This window comes from Manacus candei, unplaced genomic scaffold (assembly GCF_025592945.1).
Source record: "Manacus candei isolate 608988 ecotype Guabito, Panama unplaced genomic scaffold, ASM2559294v1 h1tg000003l, whole genome shotgun sequence".
Lineage (NCBI taxonomy): Eukaryota > Metazoa > Chordata > Aves > Passeriformes > Pipridae > Manacus > Manacus candei.
In genome coordinates, this window is record NW_026138051.1 from 491,221 (window position 1) to 506,339 (window position 15,119).

A 15,119-nucleotide genomic window follows, 5' to 3' on the forward strand; every position below is an offset into this window, starting at 1 on the left:
TTGTGAAATGTGGCTGCTTGGTGAAATTTAACTAATGACAAACACATGTTTGCATTGCAAAATGATCATTTCTGCTCCCCAGAAACATTTGCACATGGCAGGAGCTCAATAAACTCTCCATTTCCTTACAGAAGCCTTCTCAAACAACAGTAAAGCTCTTCCTACAGCTGTAGAAGAGATACTGAGGTTGTTTTTTCCCGCCGCGAAAGCCACCGAGCTCCTCTGTGAGAGCCCTGACCTTGGCCTGTGCCGGGCCCGGCATCGCCCCCGCTGTCACCGGCCCAGTTGTGTCTGTGCCGGCCGCTATCGCCCTGCCCGGGCGGGCTGGCATCGCCGCGCATCGGGCCACTGCAGAGTCCCCCACAACACTCTCGGGGCTTGTTTTGGTTCCACGTCAGCGCTCCTGCGGCTCTGGGGGGTGGGTGCAGCCAGCAGGGACCCACAGGGTACATGTTTCCACCTGGAGGAAAGGTGGCAAGCCAGCTGCTGAGCCACCCTCCTGTCCCTCGAGTGCCCTACGTGGGGGCAAGGGGCTGGCACCCTGGGGCAGGTGGCACCTGAGGCTCTGCCCAGAGTGCTGCCGGCCCCTGAAACCTCCCCAGGCACCTGTTTGGCTCATTGCAGTGTTATTTATTACTTACACATTCTGAGAACACCCTGGAAATGTCTCTTGGAAACTGGAAACTGGATCATTAAGGCAACCATTAGCACAGCTCGCTCTGGGTTGCCTACATTTTAAATTATGTTTTTCTTGCAATTCTCTCTCTAAAAATAAAAAAGAAAAGGCAAATTGGCATCATTTTAAAATCGAGGGTGTCCCTGGGCTGGTCGTTCAGCTCTGGGCAGTGGCTGCCAGTGGGGAAGGTGTGGGAGGCAGCTGGGAATCGTGTCAGTGCTGCAGGGCCCGCGGCCGAGCCACTCCCCGCCTGCCGGAACACCATCTCCTGCCCCGATGGGACTGCCCACACCCCACAGGAGCCTGTCCCATGGCCCAGAACCACCTTCCATGTCTGCCAGCACCCTCCAGGCTCCATCCCTTGGCAGCAATGGGGGTGAGGGTGACTGAGCACAGAGGGAGTGTGGGGAGCCCTGCCCAGCCCCAACCCTGGCACGGGCACACGCGAGGGGCACACTCCATACACACCTGCTGGAAGGTGTATCTGTACTTGCACAACTCTTCCTGTGCAGAAACAGCTCTTTAAAACCTGTTTCAGAAGCCACTCCATTTTGAACCTGCTTTCAGTTTTAGATAATTAATCCTCAAAAACCCCAGGGTGTTCTGAGGGGTCCTGTGTCTGTCGTCAGGACAGCTGCTGTGAGAAGCTCTGCTGCTTGTGGCACACATGGTGCCAAGCATGGGGAAGAGAGCATGGAAGCCTTATGGAAACAGGGAAATATGCACTGTCAGATTTCCAACTGCACAGGGGGGAAAAGAGAGGGGTCTTTAGCAGAAAGGTCTGGTTCTGTGGGAATCTAAAACATACTGGGGAAATAAGACATTTTTAGCCAAGCTTTTTTATGTGCTGCTGCTATTCCTCAGTAGGGTCTGCTCCCCAGCAGCCCCTCACACTGAGTGCCAGGGCTCTGTGGCACAGGGTGGTGGTGTGGGAGGATGCAGGGGTGCCCTGGGACAGGGTGGTGGGATCATGCCAGGAGGATGGGTGGTATGCCAGGGAAGCTGAGACAGGGAGACGTTGCTTGCATCAGGACTAGACTGTGGCAGTCACAGTGCATCCAATTGTGTCTTCATTTAATCAGTAATTCAAGAAAAGTCTTGGAAATGGAGATGGTTGGGGAATGGTGGTTGAGCAGCATCTACAGACAAGTTTCTGATTGCTGCTGGCAAAGAGATGCGAAATCACTCAAAAGGTTTCTGCCTTAAGCACTGAGGGTGAAATTGCTGCTCCAGTTACTGACCTGCAACTGAGGTGGGGTCTGCACAGCTCCCAGGGAGGGAAAGGAGGGAGCAGCACTGCAGGGGGACAGACAGGCAGCGAGGTCAGAGCAAGGTGACCCTGCAGACTGAGATCACCAGTGGCTGTCTCCTGTTGTGCTTTAATCCCAAGGTGTGAGGGGCTTGGAGATGAGCCATCCAGGGCTTGGAAAAGAGCTGTCCTTTGGCAAAGAGCCCTGCCCACTGTGACAGGCACACCGCACTGGTCCTCTGGAGATAGCCTGGTCTTGGGTTGGAGTTGAGCATCCCAGCTCATATAAAAACCATTTAAAACCTCTCTCTCCTCAGTTTAATTTATGTCTTTCAGGAAGCAGAACAGGAGGGGATGGATAATCTGGACTAATAAAGCAGCTCTTGTTATCAGAATTAGAATATCTAAGGAAAAAATCTGTTTTCAGTGGGTTTGGGGTTTACTGTGGGCCCAAGTGGGGCTTTTCTGGGTATAAAGGTTTTTTCCAAGAAGTCCCATCTTTGTTACATTCACTGTTGATGCAATCTGATTTCTCAGAACCCACCTGAAAGCGACAAACAACGCCAGAAACCAAAAGGGATCTAAATTTTACTCAAAAGTTGCAGTGACCTGCAGACTGTTAGAAGCTAATTGCCTCATCCAGCGGTTGGAGAAAAAGCAAGTTTTAGCAAATAACTCAATGTGCTCCTGCTCCCCAGACTGCCTGGGCATGCTGGCTCCTGATTTGGATAAGGCCCTCCTGCTGCCATGTCCTCTGGAAAAGCAGCTTCTCCATGGATTTGATCAAAGAGATCAGATCAGGGTGGGGAGGGGGTCAGCAGGAGGGTGCCAGCCGAGAGGGGAGGATGTGGGCGTGTGGGTGGGGAAAGCACGAGGGCTGTTTGGGGAGGGGGGTGGGCTCTTGGGACGTTTCAGCTGGGTGGTTCACGTGGCATTAGGCAGTTGGCAGCACTGCAGTCTGCCTTGTTTGGTGTACAAGCTTCCTTACTGAAGCCAGAATTCCATGGGCACTGCAACAGCCCGTCTCAGTCGCCTTCTCTCTCTGGGCTGTGCTGTCACTTTGTCACACATTGTCACACACTGCACCCGGGGCAGTGTCAGGGGGGGCACCTGGCACTGTCTCTCCGTGGTCAGAGCCAAGTTTGGCTCAGTCCTTGCTCATCTGCTTGCTGCTCAGTGCTTGGCTTGTTCATCCCCTCAGTTTTGGGATTGCCATGAGGGTTCTTCCAGGCCCCATTGCAATGCTCCCTGTAGCTTGTCTTGACCACGCTTGCTGACCCTTCCCTTGTTCTCTCTGTTTTATGCTGCAGGTTGGAGACTGGCCGTGACCATGTCCTGCCCATTGACTATTACTTCCCACCTCAGAAGACCTGCCTGATCTGTGGAGATGAAGCGTCCGGGTGCCATTACGGAGCCCTCACCTGTGGGAGCTGCAAAGTCTTCTTCAAACGGGCGGCTGAAGGTAATGGGGCAGAGAGGAGGAAGGGGTTCTAAGACCTCTTAAACAAGGAAAGGAGAAAAATCTGGGATAAATTGATTTCTTTGTCCTGTGTTTGTCATTCCACATTACAGATTGCCCTCAAAAGGTAGCCAAACCAGTCTGCCAAAACACTATTCTTTTCAGTGGCATTGAGCAACTTGGTCTAGTGGAAGGTGTCACTTCTCATAGCAGGGTTGTGGAACAAGATGGTCTTTAATGTCCCTTCCAACCCAAACCCTTCTGTGATTCCATGATTATCTGAAATGGCCTAGTGAGTCCCCAGAGCAGTCAGCTCCTGCTTTTCCTCTTGACTCTCCGGAGTTCTTTAAGCTCCCATCAGCCCACCTGCGATCTCAGACCCACAACTCCAAATTTGGGGAAGGCTTTTCCTCTCCTGCATCCCTTCCAGAGGGTCACTTTTGTCAATGCCTGCAAAACAGAACAAATGTCTGTCCTTGAGGAGCTGTGCTCTGACCTCGGGGTCCGTGATCCTTAACCCAGCCCCTGAGAGAGCAACTCCTCCTTCGTGTCCAGCTCTGTAGTTCCAGGCTCTCCAGCACTATGCATGAGCCCAAATGTTTCCTCTCAACGGCAAGGTCTTTGCACCATCTCTCCTCGGGAAAGAGCGTGCAGAAGGACCAAGCCCAGCTATTTCCTTGGGCTGTGGCTCAGCAATGTCTGGTTTCTGCTTGCAGTTCAGAGTGGTGGTTCCTTGGCAGCAGTGAGAGTCTCTGTTGTGGAAGATTAACTGTCCAGCAATGCAACGTGCCTGTAATCACTCACTGGGCTTGCTTTCAGGAGTGATGAACCAGCACAAGCACCACTTCCTTGGTGCTAACACAATTTCCATGGTGTGTGCTCTTGGCAGCCAGTGTCACCAGCCATGGTGTCCCTGGGAGAGGGAGGCCCCGTGGTCCTCGGCTGGCAGCAGTGATGGGGACAGAGCTTCTGTCTCACCGGCACCTCCCCATGTGCCCACCCCCTCCCCTCTGAGCAGAGGTCCCACTCTGGGGGTCCTCACCTGCTGTTGTCAGAGTGATGCTTCCAGATCAATTATCATTATCCTGCCTGGGTTTGGAGTGTGCCAGGAGCCAACTTGCCAGTGCTGGTTTAGGGAAGAATGGGAGCTGTGCCACAGGGGACATCAGTGTCCTGTTGCCAGAAAGGGCGGTCAAATAATAGTTAATAAATTTGGCATATTCCTCCCAAGTAAATCATTTGCAGATCTGTCTCTGCTGCACATCAGTCTGTGTCAGGCCAAGTGGGTTGGCTTATGCAGCCAGAGTAAATAACAGATGCTTGTTTAAGTCAGCAAGTTGTTGTTGATTTATAGTAAGTGGAGTCTTGGCTCTCAGTCAGACAAACTGTCTGTGGCTTGGTGCTGGAGCTGCAGTCCCCTGGCACCGGGTGGGCTCTGTCCTGTGGGTGACAGAGGATGGAGGTGCCCAAAGGGGAGAGGGGCAGCCTGGGCTGCTCACACTGCTCCACAGGCATGTGCTGTGGGGTTGTTCCCTTTCCTGATTGTGTTATATCATGAATTTAAATGGTATTTATGCCTCTTCCTGGTTCTTCAACCTTGCAGTATGGCAGAGGGTTAAAAGTGTTTGGCCATGATGGAATCAGACAACAGCTCTTTGGCCTGGAGCCACTTGTGTGTGCAGGGAGGGGCAGGGGCACCTTCTGGAGTGTAAGCTTTCATCTTACGTTACCCTGAGGTACATGGATAGTCTTTTTTGGGGGGGAGAGACAATAAATCAGGCTCAATTATAGGTACTGAATGCAGGGCAGGGGCAGGTTTTTGTTTAAAGCTCTGTCAATGAGCCCTGCTGGCTCCTGTGCTAGAACTCTTTTTCCCCTCTGAGAAAGGTGCATCCTGTCAGGTGTCAGGAGACCAGGTGTTGAGTAGGTCATACCATGGTCAAAAGACCCAAAATTTAAGGAGGTTTTATAGAAATGTGCTGGTAGAGAGAAAGGGAAAAGATTTTAGAAACAAAGTTGTGAGGCTGATTCTTCCCTTTGGACACGATGAGGGGTTTGCAGCAGGAGCAGTGCTTTCTTACCCCTGATTTGATGAAATGGTTGATAGACTTGAGGGTTTTCACAAGCTCAAGTTCAACTGATTCATCCAAAAAGATGCTGGAAGAGGTAACAGAAAAGGCAGGGTTGGTCTCCTGATCTCATTCTGCCAGCTCTCTTGATTCATGGACTCTCCCAAGATGTCCAGGCTGTGTCTAGGACAGCACTGAAGCACACCCTGCAGATTGCCTCTGCCCTTGTTTTGTGACCGAGCCCAGAGCTGGGCTCTTCCTTGCTGTCACCCACCTGGGGGTCCCGGCACGGAGGGTCTGGAGGGTCCAGAGGGCTGGGGCTGGCTGCCCAGCCAGCTGGGCTGCTGCTCCTCTGCTGCCCACAAAGAGGGCTCCTCCTCCTCGTTTGGTGAACAAAAAGCTCGCCCACCTCAGCACAGATGCCGTTTTTCTTGACACAAGTAGGCAGGAGTAGACAAGGCACCTCTCGGCATGGTTAGGCTGGCTGGGGTGGGTTGAAGACATCAGAGTTCAGCCCTCGTGATGCCACCCTTACCCCTGAAGCAGAAAAATGCTTCAAACACAACAGCTTCTGTTTCAATTAGCAGCCCAGGGCTTCCTGTCCCCGTCCTGTCCTTGTCCCTGCATCCACCCCTGGAGAGTGACAGACCTTCCACGCCCCTCTGAGGTTGCTGAGATCTGGTGGCTACCTGAGCCAGCCCAGAACTGCCTCTGCACAACATTCCTGGCAGTGCAGGACTGGGATGCCTTGGAGTGTGTTCCTGATGGGGCTGCCTTTAAATAGCAGAGAGCTGAATCAAAAAAATAACACAGTATTTGGCAATTTTCCTAGTGGGCACCCAGCCAGGCTGCTGTGCAGGCTGCTCTGATTGCCTCCATCAGTCTCCATATGGATTAGCGTTCTATGTCCTGACCTGCTGAGGATTAGCCTTGCACCAGAGAGATGTCACTGGGCCAACTCAGCAGTATCTTGCCAGATTTCAAGATGACATCAAGTTAAAGTGAATGTTTGCAAAGTCCCTTGCCACGTTTCGAAATGCTTTCTCCTCCTTCTTGGGCTGATCTGACATGCAAACAAGTCAGCTCTGCAGATTTGATGGTGCTGCAGCACCACGATACTCCTGCTTCAGTGGTGTGTTTCTCATGACTGTTTTGGTGTTATGTGCCTTAAAAATCCATGGGGAGAGCAGAAAGTGAGATGAACAGAGCTGGGGAAAATCTGGATGCTTTCCCCATGCTCTCTGTAGCCATCTGGTAAATACAGGGGACTATTCAGAAAATGGCTTTGCAAAGGGAGTTCATCAGCAGTGGCTTAGTGCTGCCTGCTGGGAGCCTCGTGGCTGAGCCCTCTTGGGTTGTTAATGGGGGCATCCTGTGGGAAGTGCTGCCAGCACCAAACCCATGGGCTCAGCTCTGGGCATGGCCCTGCTGGTGTCAGCCCAAGGACCAGAGGTTTCCCAGGAGAGCACTGGAGCTTCAGTGGTAACACGAGGCCCTGGGGGATTCGCTTTCACAGAAATCTTGGCCTTATCCCCCAGCTCTTAGAATTCTGTTTATGCCCTGAAATATGAGGATCTCCCTCTTCCAAAAAGCATTTACTGGGTTTTATATCTCTCTTCAAAAGGCATTTACTGGGTTTTCACATTTACAGTCATAAATCTTGCTCCAGATGTTTGCACAGATTACTTTGCTGTCTAGAAGAAAAAGTTATTCTGGGCAAAACAGGTCGTGTGGCAACAGGCTGTTAGATAATTCCTGCAGGCTGTTAGTTAGATAATTCCTCTGGATTGAGCAACTCTCCTCCATAATATTTTTAGTCGAGGCTGGAAAGTGCCTCTTCCCCTTGGCTCTGGCTGTGCACTGCGGTCCCAGGGGATGGGCGGGAGGGGCTCGGAGGTGGCGCAAGAATCTTCCTGCCTGGGTGAGGTGGCACAGGATGGGCCTGAGGTGGCAGCACGGGCTGTTCCCAGCGAGGGGGGCAGTGGCACAGCAGTGTGTTCGTGGGGGGGGGTGCCACAGACTACAAGGGCATCGGAGGAATAGAGGCTCTCCTGCGGTGCCTGTGCTGGTCTGGGAAGGCAGAGGATGCTGGGTGCCTTTGTGACTTTGCTCCTCACCTGTGTACGTGTCAAACAGGACCTGGGCTGCAGGGGAGGAGTAGGGACTTGTCAGGGTGACATCTGCAGTGTCCTCAGCTGGGCTGTGGTCTCTGGGCAGACACCTGGCCAGTGCTGGGAGATGGGCCTTGCAAAGGGTGGAGAACACCAGAGAGTGGATGTAAGGTTTGGACCTGTATGTACAGGTTTGCAAAACAAGACCCTCTGCATTGCAGTGACACAATGCAGTCGTTGTTTGCAGGGAAGAAAAGGAGGTGAAAAAGTCTTTTCAGAGTTAAACTTCAGAGAAGGAAAACCGGTGCATTTGTCTTTAAATAAAGAACAGCTGATTGCAAGTGTCTCCAGTTGTTCTGAAATGAGGAGAGTGAATTACTCTGAAATTAGAAACAGGTGTGTGAGAAGTTACTTCATACAGAAGGAACCCATCTATGTCCCAGCCACCCTTCCCAGTTCTCTGGGCTTTTACAGATGGTGGCTCCTTCCCTAGTGGTTAGGAGGGGAGTCTCTGCACCCCCAGGAATTAGGATGAGGTGGGCGAGGTGAGCAGCTCATCCTCACAGGGAGCAGCAGCAGCCCCATGACCTGCCATGGCTTTTTGTTTCCCTTTTTGTTACTGGTGAACAGCATAAAGCAAACAGGACTCACTTGTGCAGGCTCAGGCAACAGGGAATGGGCTCCTGCCCCAAAGAGCCTCCATGAACCAGGAAGCTGCCCTGGCCACCCAGTAATGTCCCTGTACCATGACTGTGGGGAGAGCTGTTGTCTGCAGCTCCCAGCCCGTGCTGCTCCCAGCCCATGCCAAGGCACGGCCATCCTGCAGACTCCTCAGTTTGTCACCTGGGCACTGGGGCACCTGCCTGCTCCCAGCTGGTGGGAGAGGCTCCCTCTCCATGTCCCTTCCCAGCAGTGCCAGGGCTGGCAAATGCTGCTGAGGAGCTGATGGGGAACAGCACGGCTGCCTCACTGAGCAAAGCTTGGACCCACTCCCAGGTCTCATCCGTCCCCCTGCTCCCCTCCTGTGGGTGCCTGGGGGGACAGAGCAGGGTGGGGGAGAAGCCCATGTGTTGGGATGCAGCTCAAATCCCAGGGATGAGGAACGGACTGGGGCTGGTGGGCGCTGCTTCTGGCACAGGGGAATTCAGGGTGAGCTGTGCCTGACCCTGGAGTGTCCCTGGGGCTCAGGCAGCAGTGGTGCCACCTGCTCAGGCCCTTCACAGGAGAGGCCTGACCTTTGGGAAGATTTTTAGCTATTATTGTTGCAAAAAATGCTGTAGTTTAGACTAGGGAGGTGAGACAGGGCTGGAACAGGAGCTGAGGGGAGAGCTGGGGGGGCCATGTGGGTGCTCCTGGGGCAGCACTGGTCACTGCAGCCATACAGCCTCGGCCAGGCACTGGGGTGGCCCCGTGGGCTGGGCTGGAGCTCAGCCTGTTGTACTGGTGGTGGCTCGATGAGCCCTGGAGCATTCCAGCAACAGGCACTGTTGTCATAGGGCAGGAGTCAAATCTCATTCCAGCTTTCCATACCTCAGAAAGTAGGGTACCCATTCCTGATTGATGTGAGCACCTGAAGAGGTTGAGGGGAGGGAATGTGGCCTAGTGCTCAGTGCCCCCGGCACAAAAATAACTCCAGGTAACCCAATTTCAGCTGAAGTTCTTTATTACTCATCCTCCTCAATGAACTGCTGAAAGGGAAGATGGTGCTTGTGCTCCTTTGCATTTAGGTGTCATTGAGGTTCCCCTGGGTGTCCTTCACATGGGAAATGAGCTGGGGAGGGGGTGAGAAGAGCTGCTCTGAGGACAGAGCTGAAGGGTTTAGGAATGTCAGGTAGCACAGGTAATGCCTGGGGTGTGGGGGTGGGTGATGGTCTGCTCTGAAGGGGATGGTTCTGAGAAGGTTGAACGAAGGGTGTTTGTGCAGCCCTTGGGTGCTGTGAAAGGACAGGCCGGTGCTGAGCCCCGTGGGGGCTTCGCTGTGCCCCTGCACAGGGGGTCTGTAGTGGCAGAGGTGGCTGGTCCTGCCGGGCGGGAGCGGAGGGACCCGGGAGGGCACCGGGAAAGCCACAGGCAGCGCCAGTGAGGGCAGCAGTGGAGGAGGTGTGCAAAGGAGGTGGGGATTATTAAATCTGTGCACCAAAATTGGTGCATCTCTTGTCAAAGCTCATACATTAAGGGGTTGAATTCAGCCTCGTCCTGTTAGCAGATTTCTGATGACTCCAAAGGGCTATTCCCATAGGAATGCAAAAAGCAAACCTTTGCAGGATGATAATAAAGGCCACGGGCTGGTTTCCCATGTGGATTGCCCATGGGTCTGTGAGCTGCACCTGTCTATTACGGGCTGAGCCTGGTTTAGTTTGAAATGATCTGAAGAACATCAGATAAGTCCTGATCCAGTAAATGTGTTTATACTTGACAAGGAAACAAGTGATGAGTCAGGAAGAACAGTTCATTTATGGCTTGTCTAGCAAATGGGGCAGTGAACAAAAAAGCTGTGATCTGGACCTGCATGGGCTGCTCTCTGAGTGAGAAGAGGGTGAGTCTGAGGTGCAGGTTAGTCTGACAATAAGTAACTTCCGAATTTTCTGCAAGCCCCCAAAACCCGTGGCTGTGCAAGGTCCCCCTTGCAGGGAGTCGCTGGTTCCAGTTCCCTCCTGGCTGGCTGTGGGTGCAGCCCAGGGGATGGGGTGGCATCAGACTCACCTGTAGAGCAGCAGCTCCCCAACCCCCGTGTCTGTAACCTGCAGCCAACAGACCCAACTGGTATTGATGGGTGGCACAAAAAGTAATTCAGCCACAAAAGGGCTTGTACAGAGTTGTAGTTGTACAGTGAGTCTGGGAACTGTGTTCGGCCAACTGTAGTTGAGTGTCAGGGCAGGAGATCAAACTGTGGGGTTTGGTGTTCTGGGAGAAAACCACCAAAAGCCAGGCAATAGATAGATGGATGACATTGAAAAAATGAGAACCCAACTCTCCATATTTCAGTGCTTTTTAATTGCTCATTATTGTTTGCCTCTGCAGTGCTGCACTGTGCAGAGTGCCTGGGTTTTCAGTCTTCGAGGACTTTTCTCCTTGGAGATCTTGGTCTAAAAGCCTCTGCTGTGTGTGGGCGAAGGGCAGCAGTGCAGGGCAGGGGTGCTGGAGTGTGGTGGAACAGCAGTGACCCAGCTGCATTTTGGGGAGCCAGTGCTCATGCAACGTCTGGCCATGAACCACTCCTGCAGCACCAAAGGCAGAACTGTACTGTTTTCCCAAAAGATACCAACTTCCAACATAAGTTTTTTTCTAGAGAGTGCACTGGGAAACCAGCACTGATGTGGTCTCCTCCTCCTTCTCCTTCTCCTCTTCTCCTCCTCTTCCCATCCCTCTCCCTCTCTTCTCCTCATGCCACTGCCCCCGGTGATACCGAAAAAGCCCGAGCCCATTTCTCCCAGCAGTACCCAGCACCCATGTTCCATTTCTCTGCTGTTTTAGGCAAACAGAAGTACCTGTGTGCCAGCCGGAACGACTGCACCATCGACAAGTTCCGACGGAAAAACTGCCCCTCCTGCCGCCTGCGGAAGTGCTACGAGGCCGGGATGACGCTCGGAGGTATGGTCAGGGTCCCCTCCCGGGTCCCTGCACATCACTTGGTGTGTGAGCAGTCAGGAAATGGCTGCAAAATGAGGCTGATGGAGCCCGATGAGCTTCAGGAAGCATTTGCAGGGTTCTAACACCAGAACTGTGAATTTCACTAATTTCTGTTTGCATTTCAGAAAGCATTCTTTTCTCTGATTTCTAATGTTGTTAATCTGAAAAAAATGTAACCTGCCAAGTGAGTTGGTTCTCACTCCTGGAGCCTCAGAGCAGAGCACTCCCCTCTTTTGATGGGATTTTTCCCAGCAGAAAAGGGCAATTTCTTGGTGAAATTACAGCCCCGGTGCTTTCCTTCGCTGGATGGAAGCCGTGCCTGTGTCCCTGGTGAAGGTCCTTGTTGCAGTTTGTCTCTGTTCCCAAACCTGTAGCCCTACCAAAACCTGACAGAGTGGCCATATCCAAAATCTGAGGTTTTCTGTGCAAAATCTGGAAACTACAGTGAGTGGCTCCACATTGAGCTGATTTGATGAAACCCTTCCCTGGGCCCTGGCACAGGTTGCCCAGAGAAGCTGTGGCTGCCCCAGCCCTGGAAGTTCCAAGGCCAGGTTGGATGGGGCTTGGAGCAACCTGGCCTAGTGGAAGGTGTCCCTGCCCATGGCAGGGGTGGAACGAGATGAGCTTAAGGTCCTTTCCACCCAAACCATCCTGTGATTCTGTGATGTAGAGTGAGGAAGAAAATACCCTGGAAAGGGGGACTGAAGGACCTGCCCTCTGCTGGGAAGCCCTGGATTGAGGGGGTTATGGGGGAGGAACTCCAGCACAGCTTGGGTGGGCAGTGGGGAGCCCAGGCTGCTCAGATGTGCCAGTGTTTTGGGTTAAATCCTGACCCCATTGCTGGGATGGGCTGAGTCTCCGGGGGCTGCTGGGCTGCCACAACGGTGTCTTGAAGGACTTGTTACTGAAGTGGTTCTGATTTGTGGCTCACCAACGAGCAGAGGGTTTAGTTTTGTTTCTTCCCAATGGTCCCGAAAGGTAGTGCAGTCCTAATCCCCAGTTTTTAGTTTATTTTTAAGTGCTTTTTCCTGGTGAAGTTTCCTTAAGTAGGAGAAGACATACATCAGCGTAACCTTCTTCTGCAGGACACACTGACAAAATTAATGCTAATATGAACGCACACCCCCTTCTTTTTCCTTCAGCTCTTTGGGTCACCCTGACCTGTTCTGCCTGGTCTGTTTTACATTTGGTTTGGATGTCGGTATAAAGGCAATTGTTACAAACAGGCAGGCTTGTGATTGCCCACAGTAGCGTCTCCCACGGTGGAGGCAGAGCATTTGTAATTGCTCCCAGGCTCCAAGCAGTTGTTTTTAACCGCTGGCTAATTACCATCGCTGTTGGGGTACAGCCTGGCAGCCCCGCGGCTCTCGCGGCGCGGGAGGAGGAGGAGGAGGTGACACACCGAATGCCTTCTGCCGGCTCTGCTCTGGCACAGGATGACAACATCTTGAAGCACTTCATTATTGCTTGAGATCACTGTGACCTGCAAGCTGGAATCCATTAAACAGGATCTTCTCTCCTGAATGACAGTGTGGAGAGGGAAAAGACGAAAAAAACCAAACCACCAAAATAAAAAAAAAGAAAAAAACCCCAGTGATAATGCAATTTCTGTGTGCTTGGTCCTACTGGTGAGCTGGCTGTGCCTACCAACCCACCACCCTGTGCCTGCTGCCAGGGCAGGTGCTGAGGGATCCTGCCAGCCCCCGTGTGAGGTGCCGGGGGCTGTTCCCATGGGATGCCCCAAGCGCCTGTGCCTGCAGCCAGAGCTGGCAGCTGCCCGTGCTGTAGGACATCAGGGCACCTCCAGCCTGGCCACTGTGCCCTGTGGGTCCTGGCTTGGGACAAAATCTCCCAAACATGTGAAATTCCATTAATTTTGTTGGTGGTAGGGCTGGAAATCTCCTGTGGTAACAGCCGAAAGCCTGTGAAAGCCCAGGCTTGAGGCACAGTTGTGTTTAGCCCTAATTCAGGTCCAGCTGCTGGGGGCAGAGCAGGGCTCCCATCTCACACACACGGTGGGTGTTGATGTGAGCCATTCCAGCCAGGGGGAATCTGACACGAGTTTTGCAGAACCATTGCAGTAGTTAATTATGATCAGTGTTGTGTTGAATGTACCTTTTTTTCATCATCTGCCCTTCATTTCCAGCGATTGGATCTTTATTACAACCTTGTTTGCTCAGTTGAAAAACCGAGTTTTATTGAATTTCTCTCCCTGCAGTGGATATTTGTTGGCTGTGACTCAATAACCCTTTTGCCTTCTGCACAGCCACCTGGGTGACATTCCTTACCTCCTTGCTCCAAGGTGTGTTGTCAAATCTTCAGTGTTCTCATGGCTCCTGCAGTTTGCCAGCATCTGTCAGCACTTATCTGCAGACCTCGGTCTGTCTGTTCAGTGATCAGTCCTTTGTGTTCATCCCTATTTTCCCATCCATGCATTGCTATACAGACTGGTTGAGGAAAAATAGTTAATTCTGGTTTGGGGATGAATGTAGACATTTACTAGCAGAGAGCTGTAAGCCACCCTGGTAAGAAACAAACCTGTCTGATGTTCAACACTTATACTTGCCTTTGAGATGTGTCATTGGGGGGTTGCAATCATTCAGCAATACTGTCTGATTTTATATCCTTTGAGTTCTTTTCATTCGCATGGGCCTGATTGACTCAGATCTCTTAAAGGTGTCTGCTGCACCAACAATGTTGTAATTATCAACTAAAATTATTGTGTCAGATAAGACTGATAGCTTGACAGGTTCAGGTTTTGACAAGCCACATGTTGAAGTTCATAAAAATTTCAAAGAACAGGATGTAAGTCAAGTGCCGTTCAGCTCTTCTGTGTCCTGCCTGCAGCTGAGCTCAGCATGTGCTGCCAGGGGCAGGATGTCTCCATTATTAGTGCAAAAGCAGCTTCTTCCAAGTCCCCAGAACTTGCTTGAGTCCTGTAATTCACAAAAAATTGGTTCTGGAGCCCAGAGTGCTCCTCCCTCAGGGCTTCAGAAGTGCCTGCCAGGAGGGCAGTTGTTCGAACTGTGCTCCCCGGGGGTTCTTGCACTGGTGAATATTTTATTGTGACACCATGTAATTGTGTCCTCTAAGCTTTTTTCCAAATCCATACCGTAGTTGCCCGGTGACTCCCGAGCCAGCTCGCAGTGGTGCTGCAGGGGGTTTGGGGCGATGCTGTGCTGCAGCTGCACCTTGAGGCTCCTGGGTGCTGCTGTCCCCCGTCCCTGGTGGCAGCTGAGCAGGAACACCCCCTGTTACAGGGTTCCTCCCACCTTGGCTTGAAGAAATGCAGTGTAGAGTTCTGCCCAGCTTAGCTCATCCTAGGAAAAAAACATTACAGATGTCTTCAATTCCTATTTTTCTATTTCTGTTTTTGTTCCCGGTAGCTGCTGAGTGGGAGCTACCACCACAAAGAGGTTTGGCACAGGTGCTGAGTATAAACCAGTCTTTTCCTCTGAAACTTTTTTTCACCAAGTAGCATCTGTATTTCAGTGAGCTGTGGGACAGCTGCTCCTGGAATGCCCAAGCCCCAATAGCGCAGTTATCACACCCTAGCACGGAGGGGTCTGGTTTGTGGCTGCAATCTCAGAGCCAGCACGGTTGGTCCTTGCTCTCTTCTTACTTCACTCAGGATTTTTTAACACTAGATAATTAAATCTTAAGGAAAACCCCCACATTTAAACCAAACCATATGTGTATCTTATACACGTGGGTTTGGCTCCATTCACACCCAGGACCCGGGGCACTGGTTGTTTCTAAACCCCAAAGGGTTGTCCAGCCCTGGCACAGCTGCCCAGGGCAGCAGTGGCGTTCTGGGGGCATTTAACAGCCCTGTGGATGTGGCACTTGGGGACATGGGTTACTGGTGACCTGGGCAGTGCTGTGACTTCAGGAGGGGCGGGAGACAGGGCCCTGCCACCCGAGC

At 52.2% G+C, this 15,119-nt stretch overlaps 1 protein-coding gene across 1 annotated transcript in view; it reads left to right on the forward strand.

The window, feature by feature from the left end:
• AR (androgen receptor) overlaps positions 1-15,119 on the forward strand; it is a 37,387-nt gene that overhangs the window by 16,577 nt on the left and 5,691 nt on the right. The window contains exons 2-3 of the mRNA XM_051783644.1: positions 3,236-3,387; positions 11,039-11,155. Of these exons, the coding sequence (XP_051639604.1) occupies positions 3,236-3,387; positions 11,039-11,155 (269 nt within the window). The remainder of the gene's footprint in view (positions 1-3,235; positions 3,388-11,038; positions 11,156-15,119) is intronic.